The 21,175-nt window shown below is 43.1% G+C and overlaps 1 protein-coding gene across 1 annotated transcript in view; it reads right to left on the bottom strand.

Annotated features, from left to right (window-relative positions):
- Positions 1 to 20,776, bottom strand: part of ALKAL2 (ALK and LTK ligand 2) — a 68,559-nt gene extending 47,783 nt beyond the window's left edge. The window contains exons 1-2 of the mRNA XM_063919512.1: positions 19,906 to 20,776; positions 19,261 to 19,565 (exon numbers count right to left, since the gene is read on the bottom strand). Of these exons, the coding sequence (XP_063775582.1) occupies positions 19,261 to 19,513 (253 nt within the window). The 5' untranslated portion in view covers positions 19,514 to 19,565; positions 19,906 to 20,776. The remainder of the gene's footprint in view (positions 1 to 19,260; positions 19,566 to 19,905) is intronic.
- Between the last annotated feature and the right edge of the window lie 399 nt (positions 20,777 to 21,175).

Genomic DNA, 21,175 nt, shown 5'->3' with positions numbered 1-21,175 from the left:
GGAATGTTTGCAGGTTATGCTTTGAAAGAGGGAAGAAGAAGAAACAAATCCGAAACTGAACAAAAATCAAGATTAAACAAAATCAAGGAGGTGACCCCCATTGTCTTGTATGGAAAGCTGTTCCACTGAGACGGTGGCATGCTTACAAGGAGATGTGACTCTGACCATTTTCCAGAACATGTGGCCATGTCCCGATTCAAAAACACTGAATGTTAGGAGACCCCTTTTCCATCTAAACTATACAAAACTCACTGCATCAAAAAAGGAATTTCACAGACTATTAAGAGTTTGATTTGCAGCGTGAATATTAAAGGCATTGCACAGACCATTGTAGTTTGATTCCCAGGGTGAATGCTAAATAAAATAATAATAATAATAATAATAATAATAATAATAATAAAAATGGCCCTAATCGCTCAAGGAGCAGAATTTTCATCTTGTGACTTTTTTTTAAATGGTATATTTATTGTAAACAATTAGGTGTGGTTTTACCAAACATGACAGAGGTGGGTAGGAGATAGAAAGATGCAGCTGACTGTAGCGATATGGCTGAGCAGTGATGCTGAGGATATGCATTACCACTGGGGGTACTCCTGAGTTGAGAGGCATGAGAGGAGAGGGAAGAGAATCTCCACCACAATAAGATTCCCATAAAGGAACCTTCAATATAATGACAGCTATAAGCAGATTTATTGGTTGCTATGAGCAACTTCTACACCTGTAAAACAGAGAGAGTGGAAGGTTCAGCTATCTGGCGCAAAGCAGCCCGTACACTGAAAATATCAAAATAAATGTCACCACATTTATATAACAGTCAAAAAAAAAAAAGGAAGGAGATATTAATCCGTGTCCAGGGCGCTCTAACCGAAGGAAGGAATGACTTCCGAATTTGGTGATATGGTGCATATAGCTTTACGAAGGGCCTTATGAAGCATCTTTTCATCTGTTAAAGTGGAGTGGGGTACGCTACCATTCTTTGGATGTGTCAAAGATTTTATGTCTTCATTTTGCATATGAAAACTGTTCTACACATGTGTGGTTTTATTTGTGTTTTTTCCTCCTCTGTATGAGCCTGGAGAAGCTTTTTTGAGACGGGGCGGAGAATTCAGGACTTAAGTGGACCTTTCTAATTGGATTGGAGTACAACTGGATTTAGAATTCATCGTTATATAAAAGGGATGTATTATATTTCATTTCTCCATGTTTTATACATAGGAATACCTTTTGTTAGAGCGCCCTGGCACACGGATTATTATCTCCTTCCTTTTTTTAACTTCTACACCTGTGTCTTTAGAAGATTTCAAACACCACCCTAAAAGGAGATACTCAAAACTAGAAATTAACTTTTTTAAACAGCAGTGTGCGTAGAGGAAGATTAAATATAATTTCCATCCCTTGAGTCTGGGGTGAGTGATGACGGAGAGATCACCAATGTGTATGCGGCACTCAGATCTGGATGGGGCAACAGAGAGGATCACAATCAAGGTCACAGAGACAGGGCTGCAGAGAAAGGAGTGATAGAGCCTGTGAGAGAGTGTGTTGGGACTGTGGGAGCTACTTGTCCAGCATGTAAACTTCACTGAAACTAAGATATCACATTATAAATGTGCAGGAGGAGATAAGAGATGAACTTTCTTCTTTTGATTCATTGCAATCTAGTCTGTGCAGGAGGAATGCAGAGATGATTTTTTTTTTACTGTGTTTGCAACAAAGCTGATGTGCAGGACAAAAAGGAATACCAATCCTCCGGGCCGTCAAAGGGCAAAATTAAATAAAATCTAATATAAAATAAATCTACAAAAAAGATGGTGTTCAAAAGGGCAGTTTTATCCTTCATAAAAAACTACATTAATAAACCAAAGCAAACAGCACTAGAAGTAAATTTCAGTCTCAAGGATCAGATAAACAAAATGATTCAAGCAGAATTAATATATGATAACTATGGCGCTGGCTTCAATAAGTAAATGCAATTTATTCCTAAATATCCAAATCACTGTGATCACAATACACAACGGGAAGAGAGTGACTATGGAGCTATTACTGATAATTTGTTTACATCTATCAAGCAAATATGTTTAAATCTATGTAGTAATTAGAAGATAATTAAGATTTAACACTGCCAAAATATTCACTTTATAGTTGATCTAAAGATATTAGTATCAATTGAAAAGTGTTTCAGCTGATTACTTAGTATGACAATTAATAGATTAATTAGAACTCTACAGTTTAAACATGGGTAACATTTTACACTCATATAAACCTCTGAGGAAGTCACCTTGGTGAGGAAACGCATCAGTAGTGAAGTCTGAACGTTTTCTTAGTGGTACCTATTATGGGAGGTTCCCTTTTCCAAGCCATTGACTGATAACATCACTATGCATTTCCAGAAAGAGCTATAGTGAAAAATGTTCTACCTAAAATACTGTGAGACCTCTTGAGAGAGGCTGCCTTCCTGAAGATATTGACTATTATCACTGATACTGGGCTTTAATGAGGCCTCTTCTTAGATATGCTCTTCGAAAGGAACTGGTGAGCTTGCAAAGTGGTTCTTTTATCATTCAACGTAATGTTGCAGTTATACAGAATAAGTTATGGCTGAAATTTATCAACTGCTTGCCATGTACAGTGCAAAGTCCACCCAACTACTTCCGATTTTGCCTTTTCCTCTGGCAGAACGCTACATTGAAAGGCTTTGTGTTAGTGACATTCTAAAATCTTATTGCCCATGCGCGGGCCAAAGACCCCGTGCATGGCCAGTAAACATATGCCCCTATCTTATACTGGGCATGTGGCAGCGAATGTCCAAGCATAAATGATTTGTGCATAGTATGTGCAGCACTTCTCTAGAGAACAACATACACTGACGGGCATATACAAAGTATAACGTCATCCTGAAATCCCCTTATTTCTTCTACAAAAATTTAAATATGTTAAATTACTCAATAACTGCATAACAGACTATAGGGTCTATTTACTAAGCCTTGGATTAAGATAAAGTGGACGGAGATAAAGGGCCAGCGAATCAGCACCTAACAGCCAGGCTGGGTTTGAAACATGAAAGGGTTTACCAAAAAACTGGAAAATCGGGCGCTATTGGGTCCTGTGTCTCTAATGCTGCTACTAGCAACGTTTGGGATAGTCACGCCCAAACCATACAATGCAAAAACAAACAACAACAAATAGCAGCGCTAATGTTTTGATAAATTAAAAATTGTAAATTAAGAAGGATTGAGTGATAGTTTATACACATTTAATAAGATATAAAATTAAAACCAGATAAAACCATATATATGGTATTTCTAACAAATATTACTAAAAGTGGGGTCACAATAATTCATGCCAATATCAATGTATCACGTTCCTATTAACAATATAACTGGATAGCAGAATAGAGACGGACTGACAGCGCAGTCTCACCCTTAGATTTTAACCAGAAATCGCTAGAGGTAAAGTCCCATGAAAGAGTCTCTTACATCAAGTCAAAACCAGCCCGGTTTTGAGGGTCCTCAATTAGCGCGGTGTCCTCCTTGAATCTGAAGGATTGGTGGTGGTCCCAAAGAGTTAAACGTCTCACTTGTTTTACTGCAAAGTTCAAACTCCAGTGTTGGTCCGGATACAGTTCGGCAATATAATGGATATAGCTGATGACCCCAAAGGTGGCTTCCTGACGCGTTTCGCTGCAAGCACTGCAGCTTTATCAAAGGTAGTTTGCATGGGTACACTGACCAGATATTTATACCCTTATTGATTACTCAACAGACAACAGCTGTTCACTCAATCCTTCAAATTACCTTAAAAATCCTTCAAAACAATAAGATTTTACCTTATTTTCAATGTAGGCATAATCCTTGGACAGACTCAGATCAATAAATTCTATTCTGTGCATTATTAAACTATAACACCTTATATTTTAATAACAAATTCAATATCTGTTTGTACTACTTCCGGGTCATAGGGGACACACGGTTCAGTCTCATGTTCCATATCTCCACACTGGCCCGGAAAATTCAATGTACATCATTCCCTTATCGCTCTCATGGATGACCATTAAGCATCAGAATTACGAATTATTTAATTATTTTAACATATTTTTAAAACAATTGCAGCTAGAGGAATAATTTCCAGGTCACTTTGGGTTATAACATCGCCGCTATTTGGACCGCACTTGCGTTCCACGCGGCGGTCACAGGAAGCGGCGTCACTTTCTGTGTCTGTGCTGCCGGTCACGTGACCGCCGTCTCTCCGCAAAATAGCGCGAGACTCAAATGTTTGTATGTCATAAGGATGTGTTGTGAGCACAATCAAAGGTGCAGCGTGAATAGCATCTGGTTGGCATGGTAACTGTCAATCAATGAGTTTCTCTACGTTATTCAGTTATAAACATTATAATCCTACGAAAATCTAGCCTAATTTTAGGCTAGATTATGATCGTGATATAATATATACATTGAGGCCTCGACGAGACCAAGGGATACATTGAGTATAATTTAATAATTAGATGTCCCCAATGGTGTCTAGATAGGGCTGAATCAAATTAAAATATCTAGAGTTGACTGAAACTAATGCACTCTGTGATCATTGTTTATGTTGCTGTCCCCACACTGTGGAACCAATATTATCGTGTGGACATTATAAGCTGAATGGATACTTGCTGTGAGACGACAACATAAATAATTATGATGTATTAATATTATCCAAATCTGACATCTAATTGAATTTTTTTTTTTTATTATCTTGGATTGAGATATATTCCACTTCCAAGGTAGCTAATAAATAATCTGTGGGTTTTTTTCTGTTGAAAATAATAATCTTTAACAACAAAACTAATGCGGTGTTCAATTATATGCATGATTTTATATTCCCGCTATATCAAGAATCTTGATTTTCGTAGGATTATAATGTTTATAACTGAATAACGTAGAGAAACTCATTGATTGACAGTTACCATGCCAACCAGATGCTATTCACGCTGCACCTTTGATTGTGCTCACAACACATCCTTATGACATACAAACATTTGAGTCTCGCGCTATTTTGCGGAGAGACGGCGGTCACGTGACCGGCAGCACAGACACAGAAAGTGACGCCGCTTCCTGTGACCGCCGCGTGGAACGCAAGTGCGGTCCAAATAGCGGCGATGTTATAACCCAAAGTGACCTGGAAATTATTCCTCTAGCTGCAATTGTTTTAAAAATATTTTAAAATAATTAAATAATTCGTAATTCTGATGCTTAATGGTCATCCATGAGAGCGATAAGGGAATGATGTACATTTAATTTTCCGGGCCAGTGTGGAGATATGGAACATGAGACTGAACCGTGTGTCCCCTATGACCCGGAAGTAGTACAAACAGATATTGAATTTGTTATTAAAATATAAGGTGTTATAGTTTAATAATGCACAGAATAGAATTTATTGATCTGAGTCTGTCCGAGGATTATGCCTACATTGAAAATAAGGTAAAATCTTATTGTTTTGAAGGATTTTTAAGGTAATTTGAAGGATTGAGTGAACAGCTGTTGTCTGTGGAGTAATCAATAAGGGTATAAATATCTGGTCAGTGTACCCATGCAAACTACCTTTGATAAAGCTGCAGTGCTTGCAGCGAAACGCGTCAGGAAGCCACCTTTGGGGTCATCAGCTATATCCATTATATTGCTGAACTCTATCCGGACCAACACTGGAGTTTGAACTTTGCAGTAAAACAAGTGAGACATTTAACTCTTTGGGACCACCACCAATCCTTCAGATTCAAGGAGGACACCGCGCTAATTGAGGACCCTCAAAACCGGGCTGGTTTTGACTTGATGTAAGAGACTCTTTCATGGGACTTTACCTCTAGCGGTTTCTGGTTAAAATCTAAGGGTGAGACTGCGCTGTCAGTCCGTCTCTATATTCTGCTATCCAGTTATATTGTTAATAGGAACGTGATACATTGATATTGGCATGAATTATTGTGACCCCACTTTTAGTAATATTTGTTAGAAATACCATATATATGGTTTTATCTGGTTTTAATTTCATATCTTATTAAATGTGTATAAACTATCACTCAATCCTTCTTAATTTACAATTTTTAATTTATCAAAACATTAGCGCTGCTATTTGTTGTTGTTTGTTTTTGGGTTTGAAACATGACAGGAGCTGGTTGGCTGGTACATCCACGGCTTAGTAAATAGACCCCAATGGGGATACGGAAAACCCCAATATTAAAAGAAACCTGTTAATACCACAAGTCAGTGGTAACCCCTCTCTCTGGCAGAAATTACAGTGGTTATCACCGCTTGTTGACCACTCTGACCACTCCAGGGATTTAATCAATTTACAACATGGTGTAATGGTTCTCTTATGGCTACTGCCTCACAGCACTGAGGTCATTGGTTTAATTCCCATCATGCCCTAACTGTGTGGAGTTTGTATTTTCTCTCTGTACTTGCGTGGGTTTCCTCTGGGTAGTCCGCTTTCCTCCCACAATCCAAAAATACACTGGTTGTTTAATTGGGTCTCACCAACAAAAATGAACCTTAGTGTGTAAGTGTGTGCATGTACATGGGCAGACTAGATGGGCCAAGTGGTTCTTATCTATCGTCAAATTCTATACTTCTGTGATGTACCTTGGGGCAAATACAGTGTAATAGGGTGGATAGAAAATACTTTTTGATGTTTTCTTTGATTTTCTGTTCCTAATTAGATGTCATTATTATATGTCACAATGTGGTAAAACATACTTGATTGAGATATTTAGATAGATTGTCTGCAATGGTTCAGAAGTATCTTTCTCCTCATAAAGTAGTATTTTTATACAATTAGGAATAAATGGAATTGATTTATTGAAGCAGGTTCACTGATTATTGCATCTTATTTGTGCCTAAATAACTGCATTTATTTCATTTTTGTCATGTAATATTTGTTATGCACACATGCACAGGAGTGCCGTCAAGTAGGTGTATGAAAAAAGTTCCTTTATAGTTACAACATAAGAGACGGTATGGCGCTCATTACACTTACATGTGACTGTACTGCTATAAGCGAGACTGCACTTACACATGGGTGGTCATTCCGAGTTGTTCGCTTGGTAATTTTCTTCGCATCTAAGCGATTTTCCGCTAATTGCACATGCGCAATGTTCGCACTGCAACTGCGCCAAGTAAATTTGCTAAGACGTTTGGTATTTTACTCACGGCATTACGAGGTTTTTTCTTCGTTCTGGTGATCGTAATGTGATTGACAGGAAGTGGGTGTTTCTGGGCGGAAACTGCCCGTTTTATGGGAGTGTGTGAAAAAACGCTACCGTTTCTGGGAAAAACGCAGGAGTGGCTGGAGAAACGGAGGTGTGTCTGGGCGAACGCTGGGTGTGTTTGTGACGTCAAACCAGGAACGAAACTGACTGAACTGATCGCAGTGGCAGAGTAAGTCCCGAGCTACTCAGAAACTGCTAAGAAGTGTCTATTCGCAATTTTGATAATCTTTCGTTCGCAATTTTGCGAAGCTAAGATTCACTCCCAGTAGGCGGCGGCTTAGCGTGTGCAATGCTGCTAAAAGCAGCTTGCGAGCGAACAACTCGGAATGAGGGCCATTGTTGCTTAACCTGCACGTGTAGCACTATCTGTTCAGTCACCCACAATACCCTGGGTGGCAAGTAAGTACTCCTCTCTAATAAATGTTAACTTATAAATGTTATCAAGTACAGAGATTAAATTACAAGAATTGCTTCTATCGTGCACAGAATAATTATGCTGAAATCAGTATATACTGAGTTAGGGGGTGGACAAATATTATTAAAGCTGATATCCCATGCACGCCCTCTAGTGTTTGGTCTGGTGAACTCACACATGAACAATGTTTTACAGAGTGTGACTTGTAGATTATTGTTGTGTGTAAAGCCTATATTTACTGCAGTCACTGTCCTGATCTACCAGAGAAGCCATGTCAGCTACTGTAGAATCATCTTCTCCTTGTGTGCTTTATAAAAGCCATAGTTAATAATACTGTAAGGACACATTAAGCGCTGCTTATTATCCAAGTTTTTACAGACAATCTTGTTTTTTTAAATATTTATTTATGTTTAAATGTGTACAGCATATATACTGGCAATGCTCCTGAAATGTTTAAGCAGAGGTTGTTCATTTGTGGCTCTCTGCCTGTTACTGAACTACAAATCCCAGCATGTATTGGAAACAGATAACTTGTGGTTCTTAAGCTACTACAAGCTATAACATGAGGCATATGTTTTTACAACAACTGAAGAGCCACAGGAGGCTCAAGCCTGCTGCAAAAGAGCAATAATGCCTATAAATGAATATTATCCTTAAAAAATAAGAATTTACTCACCGGTAATTCTATTTCTCGTAGTCCGTAGTGTATGCTGGGTACTCCGTAAGGACCATGGGGTATAGACGGGCTCCGCAGGAGACTGGGCACTCTTAAAAGAAAGATTAGGTACTATATCTGGTGTGCACTGGCTCCTCCCTCTATGCCCCTCCTCCAGACCTCAGTTAGGGAAACTGTGCCCGGAAGAGCTGACATTACTAGGAAAGGATTTGGAATCCAGGGTAAGACTCATACCAGCCACACCAATCACACCGTACAACTCGTGATAACTATACCCAGTTAACAGTATGAACAATAACTGAGCCTCTCTCAACAGATGGCTCATACAATAACCCTTTAGTTAAGCAATAACTATATACATGTATTGCAGAGAGTCCGCACTTGGGACGGGCTCCCAGCATCCACTACGGACTACGAGAAATAGAATTACCGGTGAGTAAATTCTTATTTTCTCTGACGTCCTAGTGGATGCTGGGTACTCCGTAAGGACCATGGGGATTATACCAAAGCTCCCAAACGGGCGGGAGAGTGCGGATGACTCTGCAGCACCGAATGAGCAAACTCAAGGTCCTCCTCAGCCAGGGTATCAAACTTGTAGAATTTTGCAAAAGTGTTTGAACCCGACCAAGTAGCAGCTCGGCAAAGTTGTAAAGCCGAGACCCCTCGGGCAGCCGCCCAAGAAGAGCCCACCTTCCTCGTGGAATGGGCTTTTACTAATTTAGGATGCGGCAGTCCAGCCGCAGAATGTGCAAGCTGAATCGTGCTACAGATCCAGCGAGCAATAGTCTGCTTTGAAGCCGGAGCACCCAGCTTGTTGGGTGCATGCAGGATAAATAGCGAGTCAGTTTTTCTGACTCTAGCCGTCCTGGAAACAAAGTTTCAGGGCCCGGACTACGTCCAGCAACTTGGAATCCTCCAAGTCCCTAGTAGCTGCAGGCACCACAATAGGTTGGTTCAAATGAAAACGATGATACCACCTTAGGGAGAAATTGGGGACGAGTCCTCCATTCTGCCCTTTCCATATGGAAGATCAGATATGGGTTTTACATGACAAAGCCGCCAATTCTGACACACGCCTAGTCCAAGCTAAGGCCAAAAGCATGACCACTTTCCACGTGAGATATTTTAGCTCCACGGTCTTAGCTGGCTCAAACCAGTGGGATTTTAGGAATCCAACACACGTTAAGATCCCAAGGTGCCACTGGAGGCACAAAAGGGGCTGAATATGCAGCACCCCTGTAACAACGTCCGAACTTCAGGCAGTGAAGCCAGTTCTTTTTGAGAGAAAAAGGGATAGGGCCGAAATCTTGGCCTTTATGGATCCTAATTTTAGGCCCATAGTCACTGACTGTAGGAAGTGCAGGAATCGACCCCCCTGGAATTCCTCTGTAGAGCCTTCCCGGCCACACACCAAGCAACCTATTTTCGCCATATACAGTGAAAAAGTCTTGCTGTCACGTCTTTCCTAGCCTTTATCAGCGTAGGAATAACTGCATCCGGAATGCCCTTTACCGCTAGGATCCGGCGTTCAACCGCCATGCCGTCCAACGCAGCCGCGGTAAGTCTTGGATCAGACAGGGTCCCTGTTGCAACATGTCCTGACTGAGAGGCAGAGGCCATGGGTCCTCTGAGAGCATTTCTTGCAGTTCCGGGTACCGAGTCCTTCTTGGCCAATCCGGAGCAAAGAATATTGTTCACACTCCTCCGTTTATTACAATTCTCAGCTCTTGGGTCTGAGAGGAAGAGGAGGGAATATATAGACCGACTGGAACACCCACGGTGTTACTAGTGCGACCACAGCTATCGCCTGAGAGTCCCTTGACCCAGCGTAAAACCTTTTTTATCTTTTTATTGAGGTGGGACGCCATGTAGTCCACCTGAGGCAGTTTCCATCAATTTGCAAAACTGCGTGAAGACTTCCTGATGAAGTCACCACTTTCCCGGGTAGAGGTCGTGTCCACTCCCGGAATGAACACTGCTGACAGTGCGCTTACTTGATTCTCCGCCCAGCGAAGAATTCTGGTGGCTTCTACACTCGCCACCCTGCTCCTTGTGCCGCCCTGGCGGTTTACATGAGCCCCTGCGGTCTGACTGGATCAGAACCGGTTGGTCGCGAAGCAGGAACTCCGCTTGACTTAAGGCGTTGTATATGGCCCTTAGTTCCAGGATATTGATGTGAAGGCAAGTCTGTTGGCTTGACCACAAACCTTGGAATTTTCTTCCCTGTGTAACTGCCCCCCACCCTCGGAGGCTTGCATCCGTGGTCACCAGGACCCAGTCCTGAATGCCGAATCTGCGGCCCTCGAGAAGGTGAGCACTCCGCAGCCACCACAGTAGAGACACCCTGGCCCTGCATCTGAAGATGTGATCCGGACCACTTGTCCAGTAAGTTCCATTGTCCTTGCATGGAACCAGCCGAAGGGGATGGCCTCGTATGATGCCATCATCCTTCCCAGGACTCGAGTGCAGTGATGCACTGACACCTGTTTTGGTTTTCAATGGATTCCTGACCAGTGTCATGAGCTCCTGAGCTCTCTCTATCGGGAGATAAACCCTCTTCTGGTCTGTGTCTAGGATCATGCCTAGGAGAGGCAGATGAGCTGTAGGAACCAACTGCGACTTCGGAATATATAGAATCCAGTCGTGTTGCCGTTTCACTTCCAGAGAAGGTGATACGCTGTCCAGCAACTGCTCTCTTGATCTCGCTTTTATGAGGTGATCATCCAAGTATGCGATAATAGTGACACCTTGCTTCCGCAGGAGCACCATCATATCCGCCATTACCTTGGTGAAATTGGTAATAACAATCCCGTACCGCAATTCTGAGGTACGCCTGATGAGGTGGATAAATGGGGACACGAAGGTATGCATCCCTTATGTCCCGATTCATTTCAGGCTTGCAATGACCGCTCTTAGCGATTCCATCTTGAACCTGAACCTTTTCAGGTATATGTTCAGGGATTTTAATACAATATGGGTCTAACCGAACCGTCTGGTTTTGGGATTATAACATGGTCGAATAATAACACCCTCTTGTTGAAGGAGGGGACCCTTGACCACCACCTGTTGAAGATACAATTTACGAATTGCAGTTAACACTGGCTCCCTCTCTTGGGGGGAAGCCCGCAGGGTCCTCGGTGAGGGGGCATCTTCTCACAGTCCAGCCTGTATCCCTGCGATACAATTTCTATTGCCCAGGGATCTAACAGGGAGTGAACCCACTTGTGGCTGAACTTACGAAGGCGTGTCCCCACCGGGCCTAGCTCCGCCTGTGGAGCCCCAGCGACATGCGGTGGATTTTTGTAGAGGCCGGGGAGGATTCTGTTCCTGGGGACTAGCTGTGTTGTACAGCTTCTTTCCTCTTCCCCCGGCTCTGACAAGAAAGGACGCACCTCAGACTTTCTTGTTTCTTTATTCGAAAAGCTGCATTTAATAATGTCGTGCTTTCCTAGGCTGTGCAGGAATATAAGGCAAAATATCCGAATTACCAGCTATAGCTGTGGAGACCAGGCCCGAGAACCTTTCTCCACACAATCCTCAGCCTTCCATATGCCTCTTAAGTCGGCATCATCTCTCCAATGTATATTCTACAGGACACGTCAAGCAGAAATCGACATAGCTTTTGTCTCTAGGACCCAGTATACTCATGTCCCTTTGGGCATGCTTTATAATTATATATCTATCACTTAAGACAGCATCTTAAAATATTTATATGCATACTAGGGTCTCAATCTCTGCTGATAAGGTACCTGTCCACGCTGCCACAGCGCTATAAACCCATGCCGACACAATCGCCGGTCTGGGTAGTATACTAGAATGTGCACACTATCTGCAGGATCCCTGAGAATAGCTAGTGCAAACAGGACACCCAAGGGGAAGATTCTCAACACATCCTGGCCCTAGTGGGGAAAGGATACAGCCTGAGAATTCTCTTGTGGGAAGCTGCAGTCTCTTGTCTGGAGATTCACGCTCTTTTTCCTCATGAGAGGAGGGAAATTTACCTCAGCATTCTTCCCCTTAACATGTGTACTCTCGTGTCAGGGACAGATGAGTCATCAGTGATATGCAAATCATCTTTTATTCCAATAATCATATATTGACTATCTTTTAGCCCTCTTGGCTGTAACTTTGCATTATCGTAGTCGACAGTGGAGTTAAACTCCGTGTCGATACTTTGTTATTTTGGATAGTGAACATAGAGAGACTCTGAAGGTCTCTGTGACATAGGGACAGACCAGGATAGATTTCCTTTCTGTTCCCTAACCTTTTGTGCAATAATTTTACCTCAGCACTTACACATATCCAAACAGGTGTCGGCGTTGTCGACGGAGACACCCTCCCATACACATATCCGCTCTATCACCTCCTTAGAGGAGCCTTTTACCTCAGACATGTCGACACATGCGTACCGACACACCACACACACAGGGCATGCTCTATTTGAAGACAGTTCCCCCACCAGGCCCTTTGGAGAGACAGAGAGAGAGTATGCCAGCACACACCACAGCGTTATATAATACAGGGATGTACACTATACTGAGTGATTTTTCCCCTATAGCAGCTTATATACACAGTTTTGCGCCTAAATTTATGTGCCCCCCCTCTCTTTTTTACCCTTTGTGTACCAGGATACTGCAGGGGAGAGCCTGGGGAGCTTCCTTCCAGCTGAGCTGTGAAGAGAAAATGGCGCCGGTGTGCTGTGAAGAAGGCCCGGCCCCCTCAGCGGTGGGCTTCTGTCCTTTTATGTACTTTAATGGCGGGGGTTAATGCACATATACAGTTTATCAGACTGTATTATGTGCTTTTCGCCAAGTAAGGTAATCTAATTGCTGCCCAGGGCGCCCCCCCCCCAGCGCCCTGCACCCATCAGTGACCGGAGTGTGTGGTGTGCTAAGGGAGCAATGGCGCACAGCTGCAGTGCTGTGCGCTACCTTAATGAAGACCGGAGTCTTCAGCCGCCGATTTTCAACTTCTCTTCGTTCTTCTGGCTCTGCAAGGGGGACGGCGGCGCGGCTCCGGGACCGGACGACCGAGGACTGGGCCTGTGTTCGATCCCTCTGAAGCTAATGGTGTCCAGTAGCCTTAGAAGCACAAGCTAGCTGCAAGCAGGTAGGTTCGCTTCTCTCCCCTCAGTCCCACGTAGCAGTGAGTCTGTTGCCAGCAGATCTCACTGGAAATAAAAAACCTAACAAATACTTTCTTTTCTAGGAAGCTCAGGAGAGCCCCTAGGGTGCATCCAGCTCTGGCCGGGCACAGATACTAACTGAGGTCTGGAGGAGGGGCATAGAGGGAGGAGCCAGTGCACACCAGATATAGTACCTAATCTTTCTTTTAAGAGTGCCCAGTCTCCTGCGGAGCCCGTCTATACCCCATGGTCCTTACGGAGTACCCAGCATCCACTAGGACGTCAGAGAAAGTAATATACCGTATATGTGTATGGTAATTGGGATACACATTGACAAATTTAGACCACGGTGAATGCTCCAACTATTAAAATGCATGACTTTTTTTTCCCCAATGTAGGTGTAAACACAAATTTATATTATGACAGACGTAGTACTTGCATCCCTATATTTCTTTGCAACCAAATTTGCAGACTATGGCAGGTGCCTCATTACAGGGCTATCCCGTAGCGCATATATATCAGTGGTGTAAAATGTAGTCAGACATGGTTCAAGTTATGATATAGTAGGCTAGATGCACCAGCCAATCAGATACTAACTGCCATGTCACATGCTGTGTTTGAAAAATGGCAGTTAGGAGCTGATTGGCTGGTACTTTTTCACTCTCCATTTTATCACATTCCAAATGATGATGCATCTAGCCCTATGTCCCTAATTATACTGTAGATATGACAGCACATTGATAATACAAATGCTGTGTTTTGTGCTTAAGTTGCTAGTTTATCTTACTTACAATGTCATTTTAACCTATGTATTATAAACTTGTTATAATTGTTCAGTTCAATGCCAAAAAATTACAGAAAAGATTACGACTCTGGGCAACTATTAATTAGATACATCAATTATCTTACTTGTCCTAAAACACAAAACATGTAAATGATCCTACTGGTCCTACAACACAAAACATGTAAATGATCCTACTGGTCCTAAAACACAAAACATGTAAATGATCCTACTGGTCCTAAAACACAAAACATGTAAATGATCCTACTGGTCCTAAAACACAAAACATGTAAATGATCCTACTGGTCCTAAAACACAAAACATGTAAATGATCCTACTGGTCCTACAACACAAAACATGTAAATGATCCTACTGGTCCTACAACACAAAACATGTAAATGATCCTACTGGTCCTTAAACACAAAACTTATACTCAATTGGGAGCTACAGAAAAAAGTGCTGATTACACTTTGCTGCCTCCTTACATAGGGGTATATTTACTAACATTCGTAATTCTCCCGATTTGGTGGGAGAATAATCACGAATGACATCGAAAGTGTAAAACTGCAACTTTTTGAATTTGTTACGACGGATTTACTAAGCTGTCGTATTCGGGTTTTTCTTTTGTTCCGATGTCGATGTCATTCGTGTTTTTATTTTTATTTTTACGGCAGTGATTAGCAAAACACTGCCGACTTTTTTTACAATGAATCTCGGCCGGATCTGTGTGATCCGTGCTGGGGTTCATTTTTTTTTTTTTTTTTAATTAAACACTGTAAAATCCAAAAAAAAAATTGCGTGGGGTCCCCTCTCCTAAGCATAACCAACCTCGGGCTCTTTGAGCCGATCCTGGTTGCAAAAATATTGGGAAAAAATTGACAGGGGTTCCTCCATATTTAAGCAACCAGCATCGGGCTCTGCGCCTGGTCCTGGTTCCAAAAATACGGGGGACAAAAAGAGTAGGGGTCCCCCGTATTTTTAAAACCAGCACCGGGCTCCACTAGCTGGACAGATAATGCCACAGCCGGGGGTCACTTTTATATAGTGCCCTGCGGCCGTGGCATCAAAAATCCAACTAGTCACCCCTGGCCGGGGTACCCTGGGGGAGTGGGGACCCCTTCAATCAAGGGGTCCCGTCCCCCCCAGCCACCCAAGGGCCAGGGGTGAAGCCCGAGGCTGTCCCCCCCCATCCAATGGGCTGCGGATGGGGGGGCTGATAGCCTTTTGTGATAATGAAAAGATATTGTTTTTAGTAGCAGTACTACAAGGCCCAGCAAGCCTCCCCCGCATGCTGGTACTTGGAGAACCACAAGTACCAGCATGCGGCGGAAAAACGGGCCCGCTGGTACCTGTAGTACTAATACTAAAAAAATACCCAAAAAAAGACAAGACACACACACCGTGAAAGTAAAGATTTATTACATACATGCACACAAACATACATACATACTTACCTTATGTTCACACGAGGGTCTGTCCTCTTCTCCAGTAGAATCCAAGGGGTACCTGTTGAATAAATTCTACTCACCAGATCCCGGGTCCCAGGGTCCTCGGGGCAACCATTTGTAATCCAGGTACTTGAATAAAATAACAAAACGGAAAGCAGAGCCACGAACTGAAAGGGGCCCCATGTTTTCACATGGGACTCCTTTCCCCGAATGCCAGAAACCCACTCTGACTGATGTCTAAGTGGGTTTCTTCAGCCAATCAGGGAGCGCTACGTTGTAGCACCCTCCTGATCGGCTGTGTGCTCCTGTACTGTCTGACAGGCGGCACACGGCAGTGTTACAATGTAGCGCCTATGCGCTCCATTGTAACCAATGGTGGGAACTTTCTGCCCTGCGGTTGACCTAAAGTGACGTCACCGCTGAGCAGAAAGTTCCCACCATTGGTTACAATGGAGCGCATAGGCGCTACATTGTAACACTGCCGTGTGCCGCCTGTCATACAGTACAGGAGCACACAGCCGATCAGGAGGGTGCTACAACGTAGCGCTCCCTGATTGGCTGAAGAAACCCACTTAGACATCAGTCAGAGTGGGTTTCTGGCATTCGGGGAAAGGAGTCCCATGTGAAAACATGGGGCCCCTTTCAGTGCGTGGCTCGGCTCTCCGTTTTGTTATTTTATTCAAGTACCTGGATTACAAATGGTTGCCCCGCGGACCCTGGGACCCTGGATCTGGTGAGTAGAATTTATTCAACAGGTACCCCTTGGATTCTACTGGAGAAGAGAACCGACCTGCGTGTGAACATAAGGTAAGTATGTATGTATGTTTGTGTGCATGTATGTAATAAATCTTTACTTTCACGGTGTGTGTGTGTCTTGTCTTTTTTTGGGTATTTTTTTAGTAATAGTACTACAGGTACCAGCGGGCCTGTTTTTTCGCCACATGCTGGTACTTGTGGTTCTCCAAGTACCAGCATGCGGGGGAGGCTTGCTGGGCCTTGTAGTACTGCTACTAAAAACAATATATTTTCATTATCACAAAAGGCTATCAGCCCCCCCATCCGCAGCCCATTGGATGGGGGGGGGACAGCCTCGGGCTTCACCCCTGGCCCTTGGGTGGCTGGGGGGGGGGACCCCTTGATTGAAGGGGTCCCCACTCCCCCAGGGTACCCCGGCCAGGGGTGACTAGTTGGATATTTGATGCCACGGCCGCAGGGCACTATATAAAAGTGACCCCCGGCTGTGGCATTATCTGTCCAGCTAGTGGAGCCCGGTGCTGGTTTTAAAAATACGGGGGACCCCTACTCTTTTTGTCCCCCGTATTTTTGGAACCAGGACCAGGCGCAGAGCCCGATGCTGGTTGCTTAAATATGGGGGAACCCCTGTCAATTTTTTTCCCATATTTCTGCAACCAGGATCGGCTCAAAGAGCCCGAGGCTGGTTATGCTTAGGAGGGGGGACCCCACGCAATTTTTTTTGAGAAAATAATCACTTTCCCACCCCTTCCCACTGATATACATGCACGGATCTCATGGATCCGTGCATGCCTATCCAATCACGAATAAAAAAAGCAGGTCTGTTTTTTTTAAGCACTTTTTTACGAGTTGTAATTTTTCACGGCAGTGTTTTGTTTTTTTTTGCTTTGCACTTCTTAGTAAATGACCGAGATTCATACTTAAACAGCCGCGTTTTGACCGATGGTGTATTCATTCGTGATTTTTTTCCTAGGACTTCCAAATATTACGAATGCCCTCATCACTGCCGTGATTTGAGTTTAGTAAATTACCGAGATGACACTTTGATGAAAAAACGGCATCTCGGTCAAAATCGGGACCTTAGTAAATTTACCCCATAGTGTAAGCTGAATTATAAAGCACGCCTGTTCTCTTGAAAGTTATGGCATGATTGATGCTAATGATCTGTAATATACAGGATTCTAGCTTCATACCTGGCTGCAAAAAATATATAACACACACAAGAGGCACTCTTTACAAGCTGAAGCATGTGCCAGCATCGGCTTACACAACACCAGGGCAATGCCAAAACTGTCTGCTTCCCACTGCACCATTGCCTAAGACCTAGATATAATATACTGTAACCTATTTTACACTTTACTGTAGCTTACATTGCTACTCACACAGTGCTGAGACAGGGTGGGTAAATACAAACCAGTTTAAGGATGAAATGATGAAAAGTCACTATTTCCTTCCATTAATTTATGGAAGTGAGCGATCATCGTATGATCTTCCTTCCACTGATGGGCAGCATAGAGCAATGTACTGCAAGGTTACTCTGAGACAGATTCCCAGTGCTGGCAAACAAATACTAGAAATAATGTGACCTTTTAAGGGTATTACTGTGCATTTCCAGGTTTGAGATTGTTATTTCTATATATTTATATATATATATATATATATATGTATATTTTTTTTATTACACACACACACACACACACACACACACACACACACACACACACACACACACAAAAAGTTTCTTCAGTCAAATGACCACAATATAGATCAGGATATATGTAATGAAAAGAAAACAAATATACGGCCATATGTAATAAGGTCCAAGTTTGCTGCAATTTTATCCTCCCCTAGTTCGTATTGCTTCTTAATATGACTGAACTAAGCACAGTGATTAATTAGGAGCTGACACTCACTTTGTGGGGGAAACGTACTAAGCCATGAAAAGTGATAAATTTCACGGTGATAAAGTACCAGCCAATCAGCTCCTAACTGCCATGTCACATGCTGGGTTTGAAAAATGACACTTAGGAGCTGGTTGGTTGGTACTTTATCACCGAGAAATGTATCACTTTTCAAGTCTTAGTACATCTCCCCCAATAGATGAGGATACTTTATTGTTTATTTTTTAGTCCCAGCCACATGACTATTGAAGTTTTGATGTTATACTGAGCACCTTTTTCTCCTATTATTCATATACAGAATATATAATATATATGTTTTAGTTAACATCACAGGTCTACTATGAATGCAGTATGGTCGCCGGCAAAGTGAAGACCATCCTGGTCCCCCAGCTCCTGTTATACCCCTTTCTTATTTCCCTGAGATTCAGCCTATTCTACCCAATAGTCACTGAATTAACTGCAGCATCAAACCTAAAAACGCAAATGCATTTCTATCCAAACTGTTATTAAGCACCATCACAGCACTACCACACAGATATCGTGTTAGCTAATAAGTATTAGAGTTGCTATTAGTTTATTAATCCTTGAAATATAAATGACATTTTGTTATTGAATATTATAGAATAATCAGGATAGCATTTCCTCTAGGCATTGTCAATGAGCGTTACTATGTTCAATTGTATTTCCTTACATACTTACCAATACTCCTTCACCTGTGCGTCTGGGACTAAACAGGTGGTTGGTAAAAAGTAAAAACTAAGCTTAAAAAAGTTAAAATAAACTGAACCCAGTGCTGTACCGCCCCATACAGGGCACTACCCTAAGCAGGTGACTTGTGCCCTAAGGGGAATGTGCCACATGGCAATGCACTAACTTCTTTTAATCTCTGAAAATACAAAAGGGATAAATGATGGCTCTTACCTACTCTCTGTTCCTGGTAAGAACCATAATCAATGTCCTCCTTCTCCTCAGGGTAAAAAGCTTGCTTGGAGGCATACTGCACTCCATTGTCCTCTTCCATGTTATACTTTTTAAAGTTTTTTATAATCTTCATGATGAAGCTGAGCAGGTTTTTGTCAGTCAGGTTGCTGGAGTCAGTCCTATCTTTGCAGTATCCAGATGAGAGCAATAAAAGCAGGATAGCCAGCATGGCAGAGTACATGACATCCCTCATATTTCATCCAACACCTGAAGTCTATCTCCCCAGTTCCCTGCGATGTTGCTGGCTGGAGTTGAATAAACAGAAAAGTGAACATGTATGAGTATGATCAGACCAGCTACTGAATACAGTCATTGCTTCTCTGCTAGCCAGGACGCCTTACCAGCCTGCAGCCAGGCAGCACCCTCCTGCCACTTTTCCTCCACGCCTTACACACATTTCCTAAACACCCTCATGCATGTCTCAGGTAAAACCTGAGTACACACAGCACAGATACTCTCAACAGGCAAAGCTTAGAGCATGGAACCAGAGCAAACACATAAAGTGCATGTACAGGATGTATCCTGCAAATCACATCAGAAGTGACCTAAAGCACCTGTAAAGCAGAAACCTATGAGCAGTGTTACCTGGTCTGTAGCTGTACTGTGGATCAGATCCCTTCTCCTGAATGCAGGCAATGTGTCAGCCTCCTGTTAGGTAAGTCTGCAGGTACCCAGCAGCTGTGTCAGGCTGTATGCACCATGCCAGTGCCCCAGATGACTCTTATATAGAGTTTAGGTTGCCCATGCAGTGGCTGCATCTGATAATATCGAATTGAATGTGGGAGGAAACAATAAAAGTCAACTTGTGAGTGTGGAAGAGTGAGAGGGTTCTCCAGCTGGGCAGCCTGCTCAGTCTCCTCTTATGCGCTCCTGCTGCAGACGTAGATGTCCCTGGTGGCTCATTGCATGCACTAGTCTTTAATTAGCAGTCCCCAGGAAAATCCATTGCTGTATTCCCGACCATCACACCTCTAGGAGAGGGAAGTCCAGGCAACCCCAGAGTTCTCATCTTACACTGCCTTACCAGCAGCAACTTTTCTAATGATCTTCAAGGAGAATTATTACTGGAACCCATTAAAGGGGGCATCCTGATTCTCACATCTCCGGAGCCAGAAGAATAATATTCATATCCTCACTTGTGTTTTCCTCATTTCAGGAGAAGCATTAAGCTTAATGCTGCTGATTGCTGTGATGCAGCAGGGTGTACAGGGTGCACACAGCCGGGGCTGGTCACATCGCAGGGTGTCAGGGGCAGAGAGAGTCACAGTTCCCCCCTGTAGTGGTAGGTGGATGCAGAAATCTGATCTGCTTCAACTTTCCTATTTGCTTTCACCTCTGTGTGTGTTTAACACTCCCAGCAAAGAGTAAACATAACGTTGGTTCGCGGTTTGTCAGCAGCTGAAGAAAAAGAAACAGAAAAAAAAAAATAGAGAAGAAATAAGTGTAAAACTGAAAAGAAACTCTGTAGTTCTCAGTACAATTCAGGTACAGTGGTTACATATAGCGTCTCTGGGTGACACTGGCTTTGCTACAGGTACAGACGATTGCACTCTGACGACACGCAGTGGTGACCAGCGGAATTGCAATCACATCCACGACTTCATGTAATCATTACAAATAGGGTATCCGGACTCCAGGTCGACACCAAAAAGGTCGACACACCTTAGGTCGACACAACTTGGTCGACACACCTTAGGTCAACGTGGTCAAAAGGTCGACATCGACAAACGGTCGACATGAACAAGGTCGACATGAGTTTTTAAAATTTTTTTAATTTTTTTGAACTTTTTCATACTTTACGATCCACATGGACTACAATTGGGAATGGTAACCTGTGCCGAGCGCAGCGGTAGCG

Source organism: Pseudophryne corroboree, chromosome 4, assembly GCF_028390025.1.
Source record: "Pseudophryne corroboree isolate aPseCor3 chromosome 4, aPseCor3.hap2, whole genome shotgun sequence".
NCBI classification, from domain to species: domain Eukaryota; kingdom Metazoa; phylum Chordata; class Amphibia; order Anura; family Myobatrachidae; genus Pseudophryne; species Pseudophryne corroboree.
This window is presented reverse-complemented; position numbering and strand designations above follow the sequence as displayed.